Genomic DNA, 26427 nt, shown 5'->3' with positions numbered 1-26427 from the left:
GCATAATATCAATATTGTGTCCTCCCAGCTCCCCCTTTCCTAATCCAGTGCTGCAGCCCCTAGATGCTTTCTGAATACCAACTGCCCATCTCATCCCAGCCCAGCTCATTGCTGTGCCCCTGCTCCAACTCAAATGGAATCCTACCCACTGTACACCACTTACCAGAGCACTTCACTCCAGCGTCCTCCTCATGCTTGCAGTCACTCTGCCCCCAGGGCTGTGCAGCACAGGCCCATAGGGAGGACTCCTTGCCCCTGCAGTGCACCTCATCCAGCCAGATGTGCCCTTTTCCTGGGCCAAAAGCTGCCTCCTGTAGGGCTTCCAGGGCAGAGCCACAGCCCAGCTGCTGACACACCACCTCGGCCTCTGCCAGGCTCCAGGAGTCATCACACACTGTGCCCCAGGAGCCATTGTGCCAAACCTCCACTCGCCCTGAGCACTCAGTGCCTCCATCCCTGAGCCGGAGCTTGTCTCTGTCTGACAAGGCAGCAGGACCTTGTGTTACCTCCCCTGGTGGGAAGGAAGGAGCCCACAGGGGAGGCGTTATTGACTCATGTACCTGTGCAGGGCCCAGCAGAAGGACAGCTCTTGGGTTTCATTCCTGCAGAAGCAGACAATGGGGAAGCACTGGATCAGGGAAAGCTGGATGTGGTCTTGCCCCACAACAAGATTATTTGGTGCCCTAGGCTCAGTTCAATGAAAATTGAGAAAGCACAGGACTTACAGATAATATATTGGCCTGAGTTACTGAGTCATTCATCCGACCCTAGCTTCTATTACTAGCTGAAATTACTTTATCTGTTTACTTGCTTATCACTCTCCACATTCCACTACAAATCCAAATACAAACATACCCTGCATTCCCACCCCAGTGAAAGTTCCCCTAGAGGAAGAACCTTGCATTTCTTATTCACATCTGTGTTTCTGCTATTAGGACAGTGCCTGGCACATTGTACACATTCATTCAACAAGTAAACATTGAGAACCTTCTATAAATGCTATGTATAGGAGCTTGATCAACAGTTATTGAATGAATCACTGCATAAGATCCAGTGAAATATAAATCTCTTAAATCTTGCTAATCAGTACAATAATAAAGGAAATATAAATTAATATTAATGATGTGGTAATAAATAGTGAATGTTAAAAACAAATAAGTCCTAGATTACAGAAATAATTTGTATCCAATATTGTACTTACACTTTTTAAAGGGAAATTATGCAACAAATTGTTAACTTTCCTTTTAATTTTTTCAGTGTGAAAAATGGACAAGCAAAAAAGATGACTACAGGGACAGGACACATTTTTTAAAAGGACTAGAACAATTAGAATTTAGAGAAAGATAGTTTACTAGCTAGTCAGGGAGACAAAAATGTGTCTATGAAAGTCAAATAAATATACTAAGAAGAACTTTATTAAGCAGACACAGAGGATCAAAACAAAATACATGGAAACATTGAAACCAAAGAAAATGGACACAAATGCAAAACAACACAAGAAAACAGAAGTATATACAGTACTTGCCATAAAATGTCAGTTTGGTCTTACCTTTCCATCTCATCCTATCAAACCTCCTGCCCTATGCAGAGAACATCTCTGAAAATGATGGCAGGACCTCTCTGGGGTGGTACTTCAGGATTCAAAACATCACTAACCCTCAGTTGTTGGATTTGATTGTAGAAAATTATTATTGGTATAAGGACTTATAGTTTAATATTTCTTCAGTCTTTCACAAGAGTAAGATCATAAAGATGAAGATAGAGAGGCAAGGAAGGGCGTGAGGCTCTGCCTATAAAATATCTATTTGTCCCTGCTGTGGATTTCTGGCAACTCCCATCATATTGTCCAAAGTATACCTGAATGGGGTGTAGTGTGGTGGAGGGGAGCAAACCAAGGGTCAGGAAACAATGTTTAGGGGAGAGAAAACACTCTGAAAATGTAAAAGGAAGGAAGAGATGGAAAGAAGAGAGGGAGGGAAATAGGGAGAAGGAGGAAAAAGAAAGAAAAGCAAAGCATCTGTTGCTTGATCTAATAATATAAACATTGGGAGTAATCCTATAGCAATAAACTCACTAGTATGTAGAGATACATGATGAAAATATTTATCAAAAAATTACTTGTATATGAGAAAATTGAAAATAATTGGACTACCAATAAATAAGCAAGTGGTTATATAAACTGTAATACCAACTTCTGTGAATGAAATATTTGTCATTATTTAAATGAATTATATCCACCTGGAGGACAGTGTGGTGATTGCAGTGGAGAGGAGGGTGGGTGGATGAAGAAGAAGGTATAATGGGAATAAATGGTAATAGAAAAATATCATAAAATACATTATTAAAAAACCAATTTAATAATAACATGTATGACTGAATCTCAGTTTTGTAAAAACCAATAATAAGACACCATCCACATAAATCCTTTTATGGGTATGAGCATGGAAATGCTTTAGTGGAAATGGATGAATTTAGAAAATAGTACTTATTAGTTCATTAATACTGTTTATATCAGGAGGATATGAATAAACAAGGAGTCATAGGATATGATTCATTTCTCCTTTTACATTTTATATGTCTTCCCTGTTTACAGTAAATAAGCAATGTTTTTGTGATTTAAGTGAAAGAGAAAGGAGTTGGCCTTTTTCTAATCTTAAAACAAACTAGTGGAAAAAACACAAATTCCCTAGTGCCAAGCCTGGTACAAGCCCAATAGAAGAAGCAAGTGCGGCTGATTCAGTGAAGGGACAGAGACAAGCAAAAGGGGATATAAGGAAAGACTGGCAGGCCAATCTGCTTGCCTTCAGTGTTCTTTTATGTATAACAGTGTTCATTCCCTGGGGGACCATCAGAGTGGCAAGAGTCTCTTATGATACTTGTGCTTGGAATAAACCAAAACCTGCTTCCTGATAACCTCCATCCATCTTTTCAGGGCCCCACCCACTGTAGCAGCTCATGGTGTGTCCCCTACCTCTTCATGGGAAATCCTCCAGAGTGTGAGGCCAATAACCAGGCTACATCCACTCTGGAATTTCTGCTAATTAACCTAATTACAGAATCTCCGTGACATTTCCAGCTGTTTTACAAATGGCACATGTGCACCTAGACAGTGAAATGTGCTAGCATCACTTCTAAAGGCAGTTCATCCTACTATGGATCAACACATTAATCACTTTGGTAATTAAAATAAATTTATTTGCAGCATTGGATACAATATTCCAGCACCTTACTTCCAACTTTCTGCCCCTCACAGTTTCTCAAGAGTATTGCATGTATTTTCACCATCACCTTACGCTTTTGATATTTTTATTCCTGGTTTCTACCCTCTTCCCAACACTCCACCCTCAAAAGAGGTCTAGTTAAGACAATCAATGACATGCAAGGACTTTAATGGGTACAGCTCAGTTCTCATTTACTTAGTGTCACTGTAGTATTTAACACATACGAGTATTCCTTTTTCCTTGAAACACTTTTTTTAAATCTGGCTTCCAAATGCAATATTTTCTCAGATCTATTTCTCTGTCAGCTCCAGTTCATAGAATTCTCTGCCCAGTTTTTAAATATTAATGTTCTTTGGATTCTGTTCTAGGAATGTTTATTTTCCTATGATGTCATCCACTCTGATGTAGGCATCTCTATGACAACTTTGTGTCTCCCACCCAGATTTTCTTTGTAAACTCAAATTGCCTAATGACATCTATCTCCACCTGAGTGGACTTATTCACTTTGAATTTAACATACTCAAAATCTGTAGGTTTTTTCCCACAAAGTTCTGTGTTTCCCATATTAAGAAAAGGCACTGCCATATTTCTAGCAGTCAGCTTTGACTCCCGCAAGCTATTTTAAGTCACCATTATGCATATATATTCCCATACAATAATCCTCTGTTTATCTTGTACTGAAAGAATGCTTTATTTTTATTTATTTATTTATTTATTTATTTATTTATTTATTTATATTTATTGATGAGAGAAAGAGAGAGAAATCAGTTTGTTGTTCCACTTATTTATGCATTCATTTGTTGATTTTCAGATGTGTCTTGACTGGGGTTGGAACTCCATAAACCAAGGATTTGAAGAAACATTCATCCATAACAGAAGGAGGGGTGGAGATGGGCAGATGGGCAGCGAGAACCTGTTGCAAGGCAGCGGACCATGCAGGCAAGGTGGGAGCTGGCTGGCTGGAAAACTAAAGACTCAAAACCTCTGGATGTAGAATCCTGTGGGGGTTGTGAAGGTGGGAGAAACTCCTAGTCTCACAAGAAAGTTAGTTGGAAATGGGGCTAGAGATGAGCAAGTGAGCAAGTGGCATTGTTCCCTCTCTGACCCATCTCCTACAAACAGTGCCACAATGCAGCAAAGAGGATTGCCCCACCCTGGTGAATACTTAAGACACCCCCCATTACAACACAGCAGGTACACTGAGACAAAGAAATATGGCCTAAATGAATGAACAGGTCAAAATTATAGAAAAAGAGCTAAGCAATGAAGAGACAGACAAGCTATCTGATGCAGAGTTCAAATCACTGGCAATCAGGATGCTCACAGAATTGATTGAACTCATATGAAAAGTGAAGGAAGAAATGGAGGCTATAACAAAGTGAAATGAAGGAAAATATACAGGGAACCAAAAGTGAAGGGAAGGGCACCAGGACTCAAATCAATGACTTGGAACAAAAGGAAGAAATAAGCATTCAATGGGAACAGAATGAAGAAACAAGAATGCAAAAAAATGAGGAGAGGCTTAGGAACCTCTGGGACAACTTTAAGTGTTCCAACATCTGAATCATAGTGGTGCCAGAAGGAGAAGAGGAAGAGCAAGATATTGAAAACTTATTTTAACAAATAATGTGGGAAAATTTTCTCAATCTGGCAAAGGAAATGGACTTTTAGGAAGTCCAGGAAGCTCAGAGAGTCCCAAAGAAAGTAAACTGAAGGAAAAACACACCAAGGCACAACATAATGAAGTTACACAACAGAAAGATAAGGGAGAGAATCTTAAAAGCCCCAAGAGGAAAGTAGAGAGTTACCTACAAAGGAGTTCCCATAAGACTATCAGCTGATTTCTCAAAAGAAATCTTACAGGCAAGAAGGGGCTGGAAAGAAATATTTGAAGTCATGAAAAGCAAGGAACTACATCCAAGATTGCTCTATTCAGCAAAGCTATCATTTAGAATGGAAGGGCAGATGAAGTGCTTCCCATATAAGGTCAAGTTAAAGAAGTTCTTGATTTTTGGGGGCTAAGATGGCATCGGAGTAGGAAGTAGCAGATTCGGCTTCCCTCTGCTCAGGGGAGAAAATCCTGACCCATCTATGGAGCAGAGAAGCAAGCAACCAACATACTTCAGCATAAGTGAAAATAGGGGACCAAGGATTGTAGTGGAACCGAAAAACCAGACCCTAAGAAGAGTGCTGCAACAAGGTAGGGTCCTAGGGACCAGTGTGTGGTCCAGGGGCTGCAGCCCCAGGCCCAGGGCCCACTGCTGCATTTGCCACAGAGACCTTGGGAGAGAGCCGGGACAACTGCTCCCTCCCCAGCCAAACAAGGTCTGAGCGGCACTGGGAGGAATCCAGGTGCTAGCAAACACAGAAGGGCTGTGAGCACCTTTGGAGGCTGTGGACACCAGAGAGGCTGGGTCGCTCAGCAGGCCCTGTCCCCCACAGTCACCGTTCTGGCTGGAAAGTTTGGTGGCGGCGGGAGAAGCCAGGCCATTTTGTGTGGAGAGGCAGGCTTGAACAGGAGGGATTTCTCAAGAGGAAGGTGTGAATAGATAGACACTGTTTGGGCAATTCTCCTAAAGGAGTGATCAGTCGCTCCAGCCTCCCTGCCACCCAGCCCTGGGCACGAGCGGGTGCTCGTGTAGGGAGACCATCCCCGCACCGTAGTCCACAGCAGTAACCCTGGGGAAAGACCTGATTCCCACACCCAGGGTGCAAAGCTGAGGAGCCACCTTAGCTTCCCAGATAGTGAGGGAGCCAATGCGAGCTCTGCTGACCGAGGACGAAAAGCCATACCAATCACCTCTCAGCCTGCCACAGCCAGCAAGAGCAGAAAAACTGGTTTGGCCACTTTGAGACCAAGAGACTTCTTAATTTGATTCTATTTTTTTAAACAATTTTTAATTTTTAAATTTTTATTGTTTTTATTCTCTTGATTTCTTTTTCCTCTCTTTCCTGATTTCTTGTTTTATTTATTCCTCCTTCCTTTCCTCCAATTTTATCTCTTCTTCCTTCCTTGGTCTACCTTTTCTATTTTTACTTTTGAAAATTTTTTCTAAATACCTACAAGTGAGACAAAATCCTGGGTCTGTGAAAAGACCAAAGTTGAACCCAAAGAAGGGGCATCACAACAGCTGGGACAGTGAGACAAATTTCACTCTGCTATTACAGAGAACCTGCAAGTTATTGCATATTTGTATTATTATTATTCTTCCAGTATTCCTACATCTTTTTAAATAGTATTTTTATATCCCTCTTGTTTTTGTATAGTCTGCTTTGCTAGGCTGGATATATTGTATGATCTGACAGCTTTCCCCTGATATCTTTTTCCATACTGTATTGCTAATCTACTGTCCTTTGACTCACCTGTGTCCCATTAGCACACTACTCAAGGTTCTGTACTCCCTATTCTTGTTACCTAGATCTCATAGATTCTGTCATATGATTGTTGCTATAATATTATTGTAAATAACTGCTGTTCCATGCAATTGTAATTACTTCACAACACCCACCCCGCCCCCCCCCCCCCGCCCCAGATCATAGCCCATTTCAAAGTTTCCTGAACTCTATTACTGTAGTGGTTAACTTTATTCTCTCACACACTACACCTATTTACTATCCTTTACTCTCACCTTACCTCAGAATCTGACCTCCCACAACCTCCCTGCTTTATAGATCCAACTCACAATCCTTTTTCCCCCAACATGAGTCTTATCTTCTTTCCATCCTTTCTAAAAATCAGCTAGCTGGGTGGAAGATCACGGTTAACACTATACATAGTCAAAGGATCTCCTATCTCTTCCCTACTTGGTGCTACTGTAAATATCACAGAATTCTCTGTTGCTGTCTTAAACCATTTTGCCTTCCCCCTCTAACTGATGATAAAAAAGAATAGGTGGAAGCGGTGAACACCAGGATACCCACTGGAAGAGGAAACCCAACAACAAAGGAACCACTAACAGATAACAACAGAAGAAGGTGAAGGAGGCAGTGGTAACCACACAAACCTCAATCCAGGACCTACCTGGAAATACAACTAAATAGTGGAGAAACTACCCAGTACAAACAACTGAACAAGAGCAAGAGAGAATTCCTTAAACTTTATACACACGGAAGAACCAGCTTCAACACAACCTTCCCTCACCAGCACAACAAAATACAGGAGGTGGTGGACAGAGTGACCCTCATTTAACCAGCTGGTGGGAAGGAACTGCCAAAGAAAGACTCAACAACAATCAAAACCCAAAGGCAAACACAAAGCCAACTTAAATGACAGCCCAAGACCAGTGAGCTTGGGAGATCAAGGAAACTGCACCACTGAAACTCACTGCTATTCTACTAAAGAAGTTCACACCACAAACCCAGGGAGCCAGAACAGATCAATTTAAGAAGCTGAGGCTAACAAGAAGAGTCTCACAAACAATGGGAAGACAAAGAAACAATCGCCAAATGAAAGGAAAGGAAGAAGCCTCAGAAAGAATGCTAAATGAAATAGAGGCAATTCAACTATCAGATATTGAGTTCAAAGTAATGATCGTCAGGAAGCTCAATGAGCTCACAATGAGCTACCAGAAACTACAGGGAAGCTACAATGAACTCACTGAAAACTACATCAACATGAAAAAGGAGTAGAAACTCTCAACAGGGCCATGAGGAAATGAAGAATACAATTCCTGAACTGAAGAACACAGTAGAAGGAATGAAAAGCAGGATCAATGAAGCAGAAGATCGGATCAGCAAGCTAGAGGACAAAGTAGAAGAAAACACCCAGAAAGAGCAAGAAAAGAAAAAGAGGCTCAGAAAGAATGAAGAGGGATTAAGAGAAATGCAAGACAATATGAAACATAATACTATCCATATAAAGGGATACCAGAAGGAGAAGAAGAAGAACAAGGGATAGAACACCTATTTGAAAAAGTAATGATGGAAAAGTTCTCTAATTTGATGAGAGAAAAAGTCACACAAATCCAGGAAACACAGAGAGTCCCAATTAAGAGAAACCCAAAGAGGCCCACCTCAAGACACATCATAATTAAAATGGCAACATTTCAAGACAAAGAGAGAATATTAAAGGTAGCAAGGGAAAAACAGGAAGTAACATACAAGGGAGCCCCAATAAGGCTAACAGCTGACTTCTCAATGGAAACACTTCAAGCCAGAAGAGAATGGCAAGAAATATTCCAAGTAATGAGAACCAGAGGTCTGTAACCAAGGCTACTTTACCCAGCAAGGCTCTCAATCAAGATAGAAGGCCAACTAAGAAGCTTCTCAGACAAAAGAAGTCTAAAAGAATATACCTCCACTAAACCAGCTCTGCAAGAGATGCTAAAGGGACTGCTTTAAGGAAAGAAAGGAAAAGAGAGAGAGAGGAACACACGTACATAAAAGGCAATGAATAAGTACCTATCAATAATAACCTTAAACGTAAATGGATTAAATGCTCTAATCAAAAGACATAGAATAGCTGAATGGATAAGAAAAAAATGACCCACATATATGCTGCCTACAAGAGACCCACCTCAGGATAAAAAACTTGCACAGGCTGAAAGTGAAGGGCTGGAAACAAATCTTCCAAGCAAATGGACAGGAAAAAAAAAGCTCAGGTAGCAATGCTCATAGTAGACTTCCAAAAAGGGTCCATAAAGAGAGACTCAGAAGGTCACTTCATAATATTCAAGGGAAGAATCCACCAAGAAGACATAAATATTGCAAATATATATGCACCCAACATAGGAGCACCCAAATACATAAAGAAAATCTTATAGGACTTCAAGAAAGATATGGACAGCAACACAATTATAGTGGGGGATATTAACACCTCACTATCAAAAATAAACAGATCTTCCAAACAAAATATCAACAAAGATTTTGTGGCATTGAACAATACCCTAGATGAAATGAGGTTTACTGATATATACAGAACTGTCCATCCCAAAGAAGCTAAATACACATTCTTTTCAAATGTACATGGAACATTTTCAAAGATTGACCACATGACAGGACACAAAACAGGCCTCAAGAATTTCAAGAAAATTGAAATCATACCAAGCATTTTCTCAGATCACAAGGGACTGAAGCTAGAAACCAACCCCAAGGAAAAAAAACCCCAAACACTCAAAATCATGGAGATTAAATAGCATGCTATTAAACAATGAATGGGTCAAGAATGATATTAGGGAAGAAATCAAAAGGTTTCTGGAAACAAATGAAAACGAACTCGCAACAACCCAAAACTTATGGGACACAGCCAAGGCAGTCCTGAGAGGGAAGTGCATAGTGATACAGGTCCACCTAAAAAAGTTAGAAACATTCCAAACAAACAACCTAACCCTACATCTACAAGAACTCAAGGAACAACAACAAAGACAGCCCAGAGCAAGCAGAAGGAAGGAAATAACCAAGATCAGAGCAGAATTAAATGACATAGAGACTAAAAGCACAATTCTAAGGATCAATGAATCCAAGAGCTGGTTCTTTGAAAAGATAAAATCGACAAGCCTTTAAGTAGACTCATCAAGAAAAAAAGAGAGAAGACTCAAATAAACACAATCAGAAATGAAAGAGGAGAGATTACAACAGATACCACAGAAATACAAAGAATTGTAAGAAATTACTATGAAGAACTGTATGCCAAGAAATTTGAAAACCTAGATGAAATGGACAAATTTCTAGAAAAATATAACCTTCCAAAACTCAATGGAAAAGAAGCAGAAAGCCTGAACAAACCAATAACAGCAAAAGAAATGGAAGCAGTCATCAAAAAACTCCCAACACACAAAAGCCCGGGACCAGATGGTTTCACAGGAGAATTCTACAAAGCATTTAAGGAAGAGCTAACCCCTATCCTTCACAGACTATTTCAAAAAATCTAAAAAGATGGGGGACTCCCAAACTCTTTTTATAAGGCCAACATCATCCTAATTCCAAAACCAGATAAAGACACAACAAAGAAAGAGAACTTCAGGCCAATATCGCTGATGAACATTGACGCTAAAATCCTCAACAAACTACTGGCAAACCGCATCCAACAGTACATTAAAAACATCATACACCATGACCAAGTGGGATTCATTCCAGGGATGCAAGGATGGTAGAATATTTGCAAATCAGTAATACATCACAGAAACAAAAGCAAAGACAAAAACCACATGATCATATCAATAGATGCAGAAAAAGCATTTGATAAGGTACAGCACCCATTTATGATAAAAATACTCAGCAAAGTGGGAATAGAGGGAGCATTCCTCAACATAATAAAGGCCATATATGAGAGACCTACAGCCAACATCATACTCAATGGGCAAGAATTAAACTCTTTTCCACTAAGATCAGGAACAAGACAAGGCTCTCCACTTTCACCACTTCTATTCAGTATAGTACTGGAAGTTTTAGCCACAGCAATCAGACAAGAAAAAGAAATAAAAGGCATCCAAATTGGAAAGGAGTAAACAAAACTGTCACTGTTTGCAGATGACATGATAGTGTACATAGAAAATCCTATAGACTTGGCCAAAAAACTGCTTGACCTAATAAATGAATTTGGCAAAACAGCGGGATACAAAGTCAATATCCAGAAATCAAAGGTGTTTCTGTACACCAACAATGAAACAGCAGAAGCAGAAAACAAGAAAAAAAAAATCCCATTTGAAATAGCAAAAAGAAAAATAAAATACCTAGGAATAAACCTAACCAAAGAGGTAAAAGACCTGTATTTAGAAAACTACATAACCCTGACGAAAGAAATCAAAGAAGACACAAACAAATGGAAACATATACCCGTGTTCATGGATTGGAAGAATTAATATCATCAAAATGTCCATACTACCCAAAGCAATTTACACATTCAATGCAATACCTATTAAAGTACCAATGGTTTATTTCACAGACATAGAACAAACAGTTCAAAAATTTATATGGAACCGTAAATGACCCTGAATGGCTGCTGCAATTTTGAGAAAGAAGAGTAAAGTAGGAGGGATCACAATACCTGACACTAAACTATACTACAAGGCCACTGTAATCAAAACAGCCTGGTACTGGCATAAAAACAGGCACATGGACCAATGGAACAGAACAGAGAGCCCAGAAATAAACCCAAGTCTCTGGTCAATTAATATTTGACAAAGGAAGCAGCAACATAAAATGGAATAAAATTAGCCTCTTCAACAAATGGTGTTGGGAGAACTGGAGAGCTACATGCAAAAAATGAAACTCAAGCAGCAACTTACACCTTATCCAAAAATAAATTTAAGGTGGATAAAAGACTTAAATATAAACCGTGACACCGTTCAAGTCCTAAAAGAGAATGTAGGTAGGAAAATCTCAGATATTTCACACAGAAACTTTTTTACTGACATGTCTCCTAGAGCAAGGGACATAAAGGAAAGAATAAACAAATGGGCCTCATCAAAATAAAAAGCTTCTGCACAGCTAAAGAAAACAGTATCAAAATAAAAAGAGAACCAACTGTATGGGAAAATGTATTTGCCAATGATACCTCAGACAAGGGTTTAATCTCCAAAATATATAAAGAACCTACATGACTCCACTCTAAGAAGAGAAACAACCCAATTAAAAAATGGGCAAAGGACTTGAACAGATACTTCTCCAAGGAGGACATACAGAAGATCCAAAGACACATGAAACAATGTTCAATATGGCTAGCTATCAGAGAGATGCAAATTAAAACCACAATGAGATACCACTTCACACCAGTCAGAATGGCCATCATAAACAAAGCAACAAACAACAAGTGCTGGAGAGGTTGTGGAGAAAAGGGGACCCTAGTGCACTGTTGGTGGGACTGCAGACTGGTACAACCACTATGGAAAGCAGTATGGAACTTCCTCAGAAAACTAAAAATGGATCTGCCTTTTGACCCTGCAATTCCACTGCTGGGACTATATCCTAAGAACACTAAAACACCAATACAAAAGAACCTTTGCACCCTGATGTTCATAGCAGCACAATTTACAATAGCTAGATGCTGGAAGCAACCTGGATGCCCATCAGTAAATGGATGGATCAAAAAACTATGGTACATTTACACAATGGAATCCTATGCAGCAGAAAGAAAGAAGGAGCTCCTACCCTTTGCAACAGCATGGATGGAGCTGGAAAGCATTATGCTAAGCGAAACAAGCCAGGCAGTGAAAGACAAATACCACATGATATCACCTTTAACAGGAACCTAAACAACAACAAAAAAGAAACAAGCAAAATATAACCAAAGACACTGAAAGAGAGGACAGACTGACAGTGACCAGAGGGGAGAGAAGATGGAATTTCAAGGGAGAATGGGAAAGGTTTACAGGAACAAATTTAAAGGACACACGGACAAAAACTAGGGGGAGGGTGGTAATGGGAGGGAAGTAGGGAGGGTTGGGTGGATGGGCTGGAATGGGAGTAAAAGGGAGATAACTGTACTTGAACAATGATTAAAATAAAAAAAATTAAAAAAAGTTAAATAATTTCTTAATTACCAAGCCCTTGTTATATTAAGTGTTAAATGTACTTATCAAAGAAATAGAAGAAGATAAAAAACTCTGAACTGTAAATTGACAAGAAACTCACAACTATCAACAGCTGAACCTAATCACCCGGTCAAAACAAAACAAAACAAAACAAAACAAAAACTAAGCAAACAACTGGAGCAGGAACAGAATCACAGAAATGGAGATCACGTGGAGGGTTATCAATGAAGAGGGGGAGGGGGAGAATGGGTGGAAAAGTTACAGGGGATAAGAAATATAATAGGTAGACATAAAATAGGGGAGTTAAGAATAGTACAGGAAACAGAGAAGCCAAAGAACTTACATGTACAGCCCATGGACATGAACTAATGGGGGGTAATGCTGGAGGGTGGGGGGTACAGGGCAGAGGGGGATAAAGGGGATAAAATAATTGGGAAAACTGTAATGGCATAAGTAATAAAATATACTTAAAAATATTTGTAATGTTGACTACAGAAGCAGGTTATTAATTTATTCAAAAACTCTTTTTGAGTGATTGGTGTATGTCAGGTATTGTTCAGCACTAGATACACTGTGATGAATACAAAAGCCAGTCAAAGTCCTTGATTCCATGGAATTATCAAATTAATATGATAGATATATAATAAACAGAAAAATGAATAAATGATGACTTCATATGGTAAAAACTACTATGAGAACCATAAATTATGCTGTGAAATGTAAAGTTGGTTGGGCAGAGGAGTTCAAATCATACAGGAGAGATATTGAAAAAAGTAATGAGTGTGTTCAGGGATACACACTGAATGTCAGGAGTATATCCTAAAGAATTTTGGGAGAGGTAATATCATTGAAATTGATGTGAGGGCCACACCAATGAAATAATATTTAAAGTGAGAACTGAATGATAAGAAGTTGACAGGCAAGTAAAGCAGATAGAACAGCTGGTGCAAGGTCATAAGATTAATAACACCATCATCTGGTAAAAAGAATGCCAATTAAAGGATAGCCAGCCTGCCTTCCTGTACTTTCCTCTTGCTGCCTATTTCATAAATACAAAAAGAGTCAATATCCATCCCAACTGAGTGGTTGAGTGATAGGAGAGGACTGAGTGGTGGGTAGGGAAAAGAACATGTATAGTTTTGTCAACCAGTGTAAGAAATCTGAGCTTCATCTTAACCTCAATAGAAAGCAAGTGGTGGCTTAAAAAAAGGAAGTGAAATGAAAAGAATAAAAGAAAAAATATGCAAAATAAATTTTAAAACTTGTCTCTGGCTGACAGAGAAAAAATATATTATGGAAGAGAAGGAGTGAACCTAGATGACCACTAACAAATGTTGGTTCATCCAGGCAAGAGGTATTTTTTTTTTCTGGGTGAAGATGGTAATGAAAATAGAAAGAGTAAAAGGATTAAGGATCTATTTGAAGAGAGAGTGAATAGAACTTGCTGTTATATTGGAATAAAGGGGAAGAGAAGTGAAAGAAATGAAGATTCACTCCTATCTATAGAGCTTAAGTAATGGTAGTGACATTAACTGAAATGAGAAATATAGTAGGCAGGAAATATTTAGGTACAGGGATTGAGCAGGTGGAATAAAACATCCTGTTTTTTGACAGTTATGTTGGGGGAGGTAGGGGTAGAGGACTGAGCACACACGAAAAAGGACTCACAGACATGGACAACAGTGTGGTGATTGATGGGGGACTGGGGGTATAAGGGACTAAATAATAATGAAAAAATACAATAAAGACTAAATGAAAGAAAAAAGCCATTCTACTTTGGAATAAATTTGAGTGGCCCATTAATATTCAAGTGGAGATGTCAGGTAGCTAATGGAAAATATGAGTTTGGAGTTAATGGCAAAGAGCAGTTATGGCATTTGCTGTCAGTATACAGAAGTCAATTAGGCCATGGGCCTTAGGAAGGGAGTATAGTTAAGGAAGAGGAAAGAGTGTGATACGGAGCCCTAAGAGAATCTAAAGTCTAGAGGCTGAGCACAGGAGGTGCAACTCTGTATAAATAAGATCAACAATCATTGAGGTAGAATAAAGAGAACAATCAGTGAGATAGAGGGATCATCAGAAGGCAAAAAGAAAAAAAAAATGAGAAAGAAAGAGAAGTCAACCTGTTGAAAGCTGCTGAAAGGTCAAGAATAATGAAGACAGTCAGGTTTGTTATATTTTATTTTCTTACTGATTCTGAAGAATGGTGGAGCCTAAAACTTAAATGGATAGTTAAGAATTGTGTGAGACACAAAAGTGTGGATACAGTGAATGATTAATGACCATACTTTTGAAAGCATGGCTGTGGTGCAGAAAAAAAGAAGGGCTGAGGTAGTAGCTAGGGAGAGAATCCTGGTAGAGGATGAATGTTGTTTATTCAGGTATTTTTAATGATGTGAGACACTTGAGGTCATATGAAGAAACAGGGAGAAGTTGATGGTGTTGAGGAAGAAGGCATAATTGAAGATCTGAAGACTTTGACAAGATGAGAGTGATTAGAATCTATGGCCAGAGAATAAGAACTAGCCTAAGATAAGGACTAAGGCCACTGATGTTTGAGCCAAGAAGAGAGCCTGCGCACAGGCCACAAGTTGGTAGATGTGTTGAAATGAAGATGAGGAGTTGTTTGTGTTCTAATTTCCCAGTGAGGGAAGATACAAGATAATGATTTTAAGAATGGGTAGTAGGAATCAGGTTTTGAGAGTGGGAGGAGAACACATCATATGTAAGATATAATTTTAAAGATAGAACAAGCACACATATTGGAGGAGTACAGTAGAACTTCAGGGTAGTGTGGAATGCTCATTAGAGATTGTGCCCATGAATTCAAAAATAGACTAGCAATGTGCTGTGTGTTCTTTTCTTGCCTTATTAGTCTAGTACAGGCAAAGAGTAGTTAGGTAGTTGATTTCAACCATCCTTGTGTGTGTGTCCATTAAGAGTGACAAAGAGGAGGCAAGGGAGTTTAGTATAATTAAAAGAAAATGATTATAATGTTGGATCATATTATGTAATCTGGCTAGGAAAAGTTTAAAGATATGAGGAGAGAAGAAAAGTAAGAAAAATCAATAGTGGAAAGATTGGGTGTCTCCATGAAGATGAAAATTATTGGAAGAGGATCATTAAAGTTTATGAGCCATAGGATAAGTAGCAAAGAAAGAGAATGGAATAAAGAAATTGAGGTTTCAAGGTGTACAGTTACTGATGGTTGGTAGTATATGCATAATAGAGAGTCTGGATGGAAGGGAAGGTGCTTAGAAATGAGGAATTCAACAAACTGAGAGGCCAGGATTTTTGCCTTAGTTGCATTTAAGTATGTTGTAGTAACTACTAATGGTCCCAGGAGTAAGACATAGATGAAGAAACTCATGAGTCTGGTGCTGCAGTTTTTAGTGGACAAGGAAGGGGATGGGGGAGCATTGAGCAGAAAGTTGGGTGATGACAGCAACAGACAGAAGTAGTAGGTGGTATTGCCTCATGTTGTTAGTTTCAATGTAATGTGATGTTGAGAAGGAACACAGAAGAGGAATTGTTGAAAATGGCAACCAAGAGCAAGCAGCATACCTAATCCAAGTCTCAGCACAGAGAAAAGTGTGTTGAAAGAGAAGCACACCGTCTCTAATTGATAGGAAAATCAATGTTTCTAGGAAGAGTCAGGTTTGAGCTGAACATAGAAGTGAAGGGAGAATTTGGGGAATAAGAGAATTTGCAGATGATGGGCTCCACATTCCAAAAAACTCTGGAGAAGATTTTGGGAGACTGGAATCAGGGAGCACAGAGTACACAATAATAAAGGAGACAGGCCCAGAAGATGAAGTTTCAACCAAAAAGACCAATATACTGAGGGCCTCTTAGAAGAGACAAATTCAAGCATGGAGAATGAGGCCACTGACCTTCTAGCAGTTCTCCATGATGTGGCAGCCAAGAGGTAAATAACAAAACAAACAAACAAACAAACAAACAAACAAAAACTTTCTTGACAGGATTATTTCATGGGTCCTACCTAAGAGAGGTCTTTGCTTCGCTTGTCTTTCCAGGTTCTTCCTTTGCGAATCCTGTATCACTCTCCTCCACCCTGTTTCTGCTCTGGCCATGATTGAATGTTCTGAGTCCCTCAGATATTCCATGTCCTCTCCCAACTCAGTATTTACAGTGATGAAAATGATCTGTCCACTTTCTTTCTTTGAGAAACTCACACTCATCCTGTAGGTGTCCATCCAAATATGATTCCTTCTTTTGCCCCTAGTATACACATCCAAGCACTTTCTCATTTTTCATGACACTTGAAACTTCTGCCTCATGAGACAGCACTGGATTGTAAGCTCTATGAGATCCATAACTATAATTTTTCTCTTCTCTGTCCTCTTAAGTATAAATTTGTACCTGCAGGCACTCAATTACTATCAACCAATAGACTGACTTGAGAAGTAGTCTAAGTGGTATGGATGCATTTCAGAGTAAAATATCATGAGTTTAAGGGGTGAAGCAATTAGGATTGGTTCTCTGCTCTGCCCCTTACCTTAAGGTGCTGGGCACATCCATTAATTACCCCTGATTAGTGAGCAATTCCTAAGAAAGGCTATCAGAGTATTAATGGTGCCCCCACATGTTTTTGCCAATGTCTTTGATATTTTCCATATAAATTGCTATGAGCACAGGTTTTCTCATTTTTTTCTTTGAAACCAGATTGCAACATGTGGATTAAATCATCTTCATCTTGTACACTCATCTTAATATCATCCCTTAGGTGTGAAAATGTCAATATCACTAACAGCATCCTACCTGGGTGGGACGGACACATAGAAACAGACAGTAAATACCTGCACATGTGATGTAAGCTTCCTCCTTTAGTGAGCATGAACTGTATTTCCAAGGGTCAGAAGGGCACTGCCAGAGAGACATATCAGTGTTCCGACACTGGATTCCATCCACCCACCGGGGTCTAGAACCTTCCCTATAATAAACAGAAGTGTTAAGGGTCCCACTGTCCCCACAGCCAAGGTGTCTGCAGATTGTGGACAAGGTCATGGCTTCCATGGGGCTGCGGCAGACACTGCCCCAGGTCCCATTGTAGAAGACTTCCAGCCACCCGGCACACTCCTGGTCCTCGTTCACCATCCTCAGGGCCAGGAACTCTAAAAGTGAAAGGCAGAAACAGGGCACAGTGAGTGGTCCACTCAAAGCTCTGCCTTCTTTCTCCCAGAGGATGTGAACACTCATCACTGAGTCTGCTGAGGAGACTGCCACTAAGTGGCAAGACTGAAATTTGTGTCCCTTTTCCTTGACTTTGTCCATTTGTGTCTGTCTATCTCTACCACAAAGATGTAGTGGAACATGAACAGAAAGGAACAGCCTGGGCCCTCTGCAGGGAAAGCCGAATTCTGCTCACTGTCGAAACTTCTGTCAGAGTATGTGAAAGGGAGTGTGTATAGTGCGTGGTAGGTGTAACAATGGACTCGCAAAGATTTCTACATCCTGCCCCATGGAACTTGTGAAATTTTACCTTTTATGGGAAATGGACTCTGTGGTTACTATTAAGATAAGGAATTTGGGATGGTGAGATTGACCTGAGATATAGCACGTTACACAGGTGAGCTCAGTCTAATCACATTCTTAGATCCATTGTCCTGAAAAACAAATAAACTTTCTCTACTTCAGTTCAGAGAGAAATGTGGCTAAAGAAGAATGGTCAGAGAGAGGCAACATTATTTGAAGAAAAAAAAGGGAACATGGAGCCTGCGAATGAATGCACTCCAGCTTTGGAAGGTAGAAAAGCCAGGGAGAGGAAGTCTTCCCTGGAGCATCCAGAAGGAATGCAGCCCTGTGGACACCTTGGTGTCAGCCCAGTCAGCCCTTGCCAGACTTCTAATGTAGAGAATTGTAAACTAATAAATTTGTGTTGTGTTAAACCACATGGTAATTCATTATGGCATCAGTAAATGGAATAAAAATCTCAAGATTTTAGTACCATAAACAATTGAAGAGTGAGCCCTGCTTTCAATGGAAACTCTGTAAAAAATGGCTTTGTCAGAAGATATTGCTGAGAAGGAAGGACCAGAGTCCCACCTGCTGTAAGACAAAAGGAAAGCACCAATCCCCATACCTGCTACACAGAGAGGCCCTGTGGAAGGATGCTTCCTTCTCCCCTAGACCTTTCAGCAACACTTGTCAGGGCTCAGACTCCCATCCTCAAGGGCCCTCGCCTCCTCCCCAGCCCATGGACAATGTGCAGCACTGACCTGAGCAGATGACCCCAGCGTCTTCCTTGTGCCAGCAGTCATGCTGTCCCAAGACCCGGGAAGGGCACTTCCACAGGTGGGACTCCCTTCCTGTGCAGTTCACATCATCCAGCCATATCTGGCCTGATCCTGCCCCAAAGTGAGCAGAGACCATGGCATCAAGTGCTTCCCCACAGCCCAGCTGTCTGCACACCACCTGGGCATCGTTCAGGTCCCAGCTGTCATCACAGATGGTTCCCCAGGAGCCCTGGTGTAGGATCTCTACCCTTCCAGCACAGCGACTGCCCCCATCCACCAGGCGGAGCTGTCTGCTATCTGAGGAGAGAGAGTCAGGTCAGTGGTGCATTACTCAGGGAAAGAGAAGGGTTTTTTGGTCCTGTGGGAGCCCTCACCTGAGCAGTTAGCAGTGCAGTTCTCTGTTGGTACAGAGCCTGCTGGTTCAGATGTAGAGTTGCACTGGGGTAGCACCTGGGTCTTGTTACCTAGATAAATAATTTGAGTACAGTTGAAGAGCAGGAAGTTTATTTTCTTTTAAAAAATATATTTTGTTGATTATTCTATTACAGTTGTCCAAATTTTTTTTCTGCCTTTTATTTTCCTCCATCCTCTATTCCCACTGCTACCATCATTCCCCCACCTTAGTTCATGTCCATGGGACATACATGTAAGTTCTTTTGCTTCTCCATTTCCTATACTACTCTTAACCTCCCTGTCTATTTTGTGCCTACCATTTATACTTCTTATTCCCTGTACCCTTTCCCCTATTATCCCCTCGCCCCCTCTCTGCTGGTTAACTTCCACCTCATCTCTATTTCTGTGAACCTGTTCCTGTTCTACTCATTCCTTGGACACCTTGCTTAGGTTGTTTTTGGTTAGGTTGCAAAGGTTTTTTTTTTTTTTTTTTTTAGGTTGCTAGCTTAGGTTTTTTTTTTTTTTTTAGGTTCAGTTGTTGATAGTTGTGAGTTTCTGTCATTTTACTGTTCGTATCTTTTATCTTCTTCCTTTTCTTAGATAAGTTCCTCTAACATGTCATATAATAAGCACTTGGTGATGATAAACTCCTTTAACTTGACCTTATCTGGGAAGCACTTTATCTGCCCTTCCATTCTAAATGATAGCTTTGCTGGATAGAGTAATCTTGGATGTAGGTCCTTGCCTTTCATGACTTTGAATACTTCTTTCCAGCCCCTTCTTGCCTGCAAGATTTCCTTTAAGAAATCAGCTGATAGTCTTATGAGCACTCCTTTGTAGGTAACTTCTTTTTTTCTCTTGCAGCTTTTAAGATTCTCTCCTTCTCTTTAATTGTGGGGAATGTAATTATGATGTGTCTTGGTATGCATTTCCTTGGGTCCAACTTTCTCGGCTCTGAGATTCCTGGATTTCCTGGAAGTCTATTTCCTTTGTTGGATTAGGGAAGTTCTCCTTCATTATGTTTTCAAATAAGTTTTCAATTTCTTGGTCTTCCTATCCTCTTTCCGGAACCCCAACTATTCAGATGTTGGAACATTTAAAGTTGTCCCAGAGGTTCTGAAGCCTCTGCTCATTTTTTTTTGAATTCTTGTTTCTTCATTTTGTTCTGGCTGAAAGTTTCTTTCTTCTTTCTGCTCCAAACCATTGATCTGAGTCTGGTTTCCTTTCCAACACTGTTGGTTCACTGTACATTTTCCTTTATTTCACTTTTCCTAACCTTCACTACATCCTCTATTTTGTTACCATACTCAGTCATTTCTGTGAGTATTCTGATTACCAGGGTTTTGAACTCTGCATCTGATAAGTTGACTATCTCTTCATTGCTTAGTGGTATTTTTTTATAGAGCTATGATCTGTTTTTTCATTTGGGATGTTTGTTTGTTTATTTATTTATTCATCTCATTGAACCTCTTATGTAGTTAGGGGTGGAGCCGTAGGTGTGTTCTGGGGCAGGACAAACTTGTTAGCAACCTACCAATTTTACTTACTAATTCCGAATGATTTTACATATTTGGGGAGGAGTAGGACAGAAGAGAGAGAGAGAGGGGATAGCGAAAGAGAGGAAGAAAGAAATTATGGTAAGATACTAACATTGGTGGAATGTGGGTAAAAGTTATCTGGGAATTATTAGTTTTGCAACTTTTCAGTCAGTGACAAAAATAAAAATATAGAAATATAGCAGGAGAAAACAATCCAGAGAGAATCCATTCCTAAGACACTTTCACTAAAAGAAATATTCAGAGCAACATGTGACTTCTGGCCAAGATGGAGGCATAGGTAGATACACTTTGCCTTCCTGCACAACCAAAAGAAGAACAACAACAAATTTAAAAACAAAAAAATAACCAGAAATGCCAGAAAACTGAACTGTATGAAAGTCCGAGAACCAAAGAGTTAAAGAAGAAACATTCATCCAGACTGGTAGGAGGGACAGAGATGAACAGCCTGGGTGGAGAGGACTTGAGACAAGGTGGCAGTTCAAGGACCTGGGCTGGAAAGGCAGCAGCTGGCAGAGTGGCTGGTCCTGTATTTGCATCTGGATAAACTGGGAGGAACAATTGGGGAGTGAAACAGGTCCTGCAGCCCAGGGTTCCAGTGTGGGGAAATAAACACTGAAAAGCTCTGATTGAAAACAACTGTGGGGGTTGAGCCAGCAGGAGAAACTCCCAGACTCATACGAGAGTTCACTGGAGAGAACCACAGGGTCCTGGAACATACACAATGCGCCCCCATATAGCACCACAGCACAACTATATGGGTTGCCCTGTCCTGGTGAATACCTAAGGCTCGGCCCCTTATTACATAGCAGGCATGCTGTGATAAAAGAAATAAGGCCCAAACGAAAGAATAGATCAAAGCTCTAGAAAAAATACAACTAAGGGATGAAGAGATAGCAAACCTATGAGATGCAGATTTCAAAGCACTGGTATTCAGGATGCTCACAGAAATGTTTGAGTATGGTTGCAAAATAGAGGAAAAAGAGAAGGCTATGAAAAAAGAAACAAAGGAAAATGTACAGGGAACCAACAGTGAATAGAAGGAAACCGGAACTCAAATCAACAGTCTGGAGCAGAAGGAAGAAAGAAACATTCAATCAGAACAGAATGAAGAAACAAGAATTCAAAAAAATGAGGAGAGGCTTAGGAACTTCTGGGAAATCTTTAAACATTTCAACAACCAAATAATTGGGGTTCCAGAAAGAGAAGAGGCAGACCAAGAAATTCAAAGCTTATTTGGAAACATAATGAAGAACTTCCCTAATCCGACAAAGGAAATAGGCTTCCAGGAAGTCCAGGAAGGTCAGCGAGTCCCAAAGAAGTTGGGCCCAAGAAAGCAGACACCAAGATACATCATAATTACACTCCCCAAGATTAAAGATGAGGAAAGAATCTTAAAAGCAGCAAGATTAAAAGAGAAGGTACCTACAAAGGAGTTTCCATAGGCTGTCTGCTGATTTCTCAAAAGAGACCTTACAGGCAAGAAGGGGCTGGAAAGAAATATTCCAAGTCATGAAAGACAAGGACCTGTATCCCAGATTGCTCTATCCAGCAAAGCTCTCATGTAGAATGGAAGGGCAGATAAAGTGCTTCCCAGATAAGGTCAAGTTAAAGGAATTCATCATCACCAAGTGCTTATTATATGACATGTTAAAGGGGCTTATCCAAGGAAAAGTAGATCAAAAACTGAATAGTAAAATGACAACGAACTCCCAACTATCAACAAATGAACCTAAAAAACAAACTAAGTGAACAACTAGAAGAGGAACAGAATCATAGAAATGAAGATCACATGCGGAATTATCAGTGGGGAGAGGGGAGAATGGGAGAAAAGGTACAGGGAATAAGAATCATAAATGGTAGGTACAAAATAGATACAGGGAGGTTAAGAATATTATGGGAAATGGAGAAGCCAAAGAACCTGTATGTATGACCCATGGACCTGAATGAAGGTGGGGGAATGATGGTGGTAGTAGGGATATAGGGTGGAGGGGAATAAAAGGGAGAAAAAATGGGACAAGTGTAATAGCATAATCAATAAAATGTATTTTAAAAAAGAAATACTAAGAACATCAGAAATCTAAAATACCTAGGAGAAAACCTAGTGGAAATTGTGTAAAACCTCAGAGAAAATAAAGGCCTAAATGATTGGAGATATACACCATAAAAATAAGTTTGGAGACTCAATATTTTCAAGGTTAAATGTCTTCAAATTCATGTGTAGAATAAATATAATCTCAATCAAAATGCCATTATACTTTTTTGGAGGGTGAAAAGTGACAAGCTGATTCTAAAATTTATAGGGTATGAGTATGCAAAAGAGTGAGAATGACTAACACAGTACACAACAAAAGTCACAAAGTTAGAGGACGTATTATAAAGTAACTTCTTTAAAGTTTGCTGGACTTGCTATAGAGTTACAATAACTAAGAAAGTGTGGTAGTGGTGCAGGGATAGATACATGATACAGTGGAGCAGAACAGAATCTAGAGAAAGACTCAGGCATACATGTAGTCTATGACAAAGGTGCCACTGCAGTAGGGAAAAGAGTCTTTTCAGGAAAAGATTCTGAGTCAATTGGATAGCTATTAAAAAAATATGAAACTTGACCCTTATCTCACACTATACATAGATATGAAACCCCCAGGGGGATTGTGCAATTATATGCAAAAGAAAAATTATTAAGCTACTATAAGATACTCTTGAAGAATGTTTTGTGATCTTCAGGTAGGCAAAGTTCTCTTAAAAAGGATATAAAAAACCTTAAATATACAGGAAAAAGTTGATAAGTAATACCCATTAAAAGAACTTGGCTCAACAAAGAACAGCATACCATTAAGAGACTAAAAAAAGTCCAAGGATCAAACATATAAAATAAATGCATGTATCTGCACCAAAAATCATTGTCATGGTAATTTATAACATTATATTTGTAATAGTTAAGAATTAGAAACAACTCAAATCTACTATCAGTTGAATTGATCAATATATGGTCATATGATTATTCAAGAGAATACTTTATGGGAACAAAAATGAATAAAGTGCTGCTTAAGCAATAATATAAATGAACTCTAAACATAATGTGAAGTCAAAGAAGTTAGGCACACTAAAAACATATCATGATTTTATATAAAGTTCAAAAAAATGACAAAAATATTTTAAGGTAGTAGAAGTTAGAATATGCTCCTTTTTGGAGTGGAGAGAGGGCAAAGTGAATGGTGGGAGGGGAAGGTGACTTCCTGGGTGCTTTTAATTGTCTCTTTATTAATCTGGGGTAGTGTACATGACTGAGGGATACACTTATTACTTATACATTCGCTATGATCATACTTAAATAAAATGTTTATTTGAAAAATATTACCTCTTAGCACTTCTTACCTTGACCAAAAAAATGAATAAACGAACAATTAGAAGACCCATAAATCTTATTTCTCTGAAATATGTTACCTTTGAAGGCAGCTTTTCCACACTGTCTGCTCTTAGGGACATTCATTCAAGAAACATCCTTAGTACCAGGTAGCTCTTCTCTTTGTCTTACCTGAACAGATCACAGAGGCTGTGTTCCCAGGGGTACAGTCAGGAATGCCCAGGGCAGTCACTGGGCAATTCCACAGGAAGGACTCAGTCCCTGAGCAGTGAAATTGGGCTTTCCAGATCTGGTCACCTCCTCCCACAAAGTAGGCTCCTTTTGGGGTAGAGATGGCAATTCCACAGCTGAGCTGACGACAGACAACATTGGCATTGGCCATGTTCCAGTGAGAGGCACAGAGCATTCTCCATTCTCCAGAAATATTCATCTCCACTTGTCCCTCACACTGAGAGGTGCCATTTTTCATGAGCCGAACTTCTGTGTATGCTGGTAGGAGAAAACAGGATTTTATCAAAACCTCATGTTTTTCTGACCCCAACGGAGTGTGCAAGGAGGTCAAAGTCCTGGTGTGCATCTCACCTGAACAGACAACTTGAACAGCCCCGCTGTGCTGGCAAGCACCTCCTGGACAGGGCACTCTGGGGCAGATCCTGAGCTCAGGCTCCTGCCCCTCACACTGGAACTCTTCAGCCCATGACCGTTCACCTGACTCTCTGAAAGGCACATCCACCAGGACAGTCACTGCTTTGCCGCACCCCAGCTCTGCACAGATGACCTGGGCAGTGGGCCAAGCAAATTTCGCATGAGACACTGGAGTCCATTTATTTCCAGAGTGCACTTCTACTCGCCCTGAGCAGGGGCCACCCCCTCCAGCCAGACGCACAAATCCTGAGAGAAAAAACAAACAAATCCAGTGAAGTGTCCATGATCCTGGCTTGGCAACTGGAAACATGCCATAGGCAGTGGTGTGAAAATTTTACTTTTCTGGTGGTGGGGCATGGAAAAGGGTTGTGACAATTATTGTCAGAATTGCATTTTCATAAACAAGTTTCTGAGGAGAAACGCACACTTTGAAGTTGGTTAGAAATGAGAATTCCTTACCTAGTGGCCCAGCAATTACAGGGTCCAAGGAAATTGCACTGTAGTGGGCTTTCAAACTTGGGTGCAGAGGTATGAATAACTGAATTAACCCACAGTACAAAAAAGCCCATGAGATTCTAGCAGTTAGAGGCTTATCAGGCAGAAGGTTAGAATGATATCCTGAGATTTCCGGGGCTAGAATTCTGAGCAGTTTTATCTCAAAAGCCAATCTTTTTTAAAAAGATTTTATTTATTTTATTTTTAGATAGAGGGGAAGGGAGGGAGAAAGAGAGGGAGAGAAACATTAAGTGTGGTTCCCTCTAGCACGACCCCGACTAGGGACCTGGCCTATAACCCAGGCATGTATGTGACCTGACCGGGAATTGAGCCAGTGACCATTTGGCTCCAAGGCTGGTGCCCAGTCCACTGAGCCACACCAGCCATGGCCAAAAGCCAATCTTGAAGTGACTGAGGATAGAGTAAATGATGAGGGTTGGCATAAGTGCATGACAAATCACAGACAGACTATAGTTCAAGGGAGGGAATATAGATATAACCAGTTCAATTTTATGGTTTCACACTTAATTTTTTCCATAAGTTTCGATGGCAAAAATTCCAAGAGTTCCTTAGGTGACCTAGTGTGAAAGAGGTTGTCCAAAGATGAGTTTGGATGTTAAGAAAGCTCCAAGAGTCATAGAGTAAAAAGGAGTAGCTGGTCCTACTCATCTTTCTTGAACCCTAGGATTGCCAATGAACCTGGGAGAGAGTGAGTTCTCAGGGGGAATATGTAAGACAGCTAAGTCTGTTGATCACTTCATACTGGGTTTTTCTTCCTAGACATGGGAATCTTAGCAAATGCTAAAGAGCGAGAGTAATTGAGTTATGTTATATCTCCTTTGAAAAAGGGTTGATTGTGAAAAAGACTCACTTGGGAGCTCCCCTACTAACATACATTTCTTCAGCATGTCACCTAACATGACCCTACATTTTCATGTTGACTAAAGTTGTTTACTTCTGTGATGTGACAAATCCTCCTATTAGTCTGTGATTGGTAAGGAGATTTTAATATCTGTGCAAGAC

At 40.0% G+C, this 26427-nt stretch overlaps 1 protein-coding gene across 1 annotated transcript in view; it reads right to left on the bottom strand.

Annotated features, from left to right (window-relative positions):
* Positions 1-26427, bottom strand: part of LOC114513903 — a 364074-nt gene that overhangs the window by 162796 nt on the left and 174851 nt on the right. The window contains 7 exon segments of the mRNA XM_036016964.1: positions 164-478; positions 561-602; positions 17512-17826; positions 18931-19245; positions 19323-19412; positions 24436-24753; positions 24847-25155. Coding sequence (XP_035872857.1) covers positions 164-478; positions 561-602; positions 17512-17826; positions 18931-19245; positions 19323-19412; positions 24436-24753; positions 24847-25155 — 1704 coding nt within the window.

This window comes from Phyllostomus discolor, chromosome 2 (assembly GCF_004126475.2).
Source record: "Phyllostomus discolor isolate MPI-MPIP mPhyDis1 chromosome 2, mPhyDis1.pri.v3, whole genome shotgun sequence".
NCBI lineage: Eukaryota > Metazoa > Chordata > Mammalia > Chiroptera > Phyllostomidae > Phyllostomus > Phyllostomus discolor.
The sequence above is the reverse complement of the archived record's forward strand: the minus strand, read 5'-3'. Positions and strand labels throughout refer to the sequence as shown.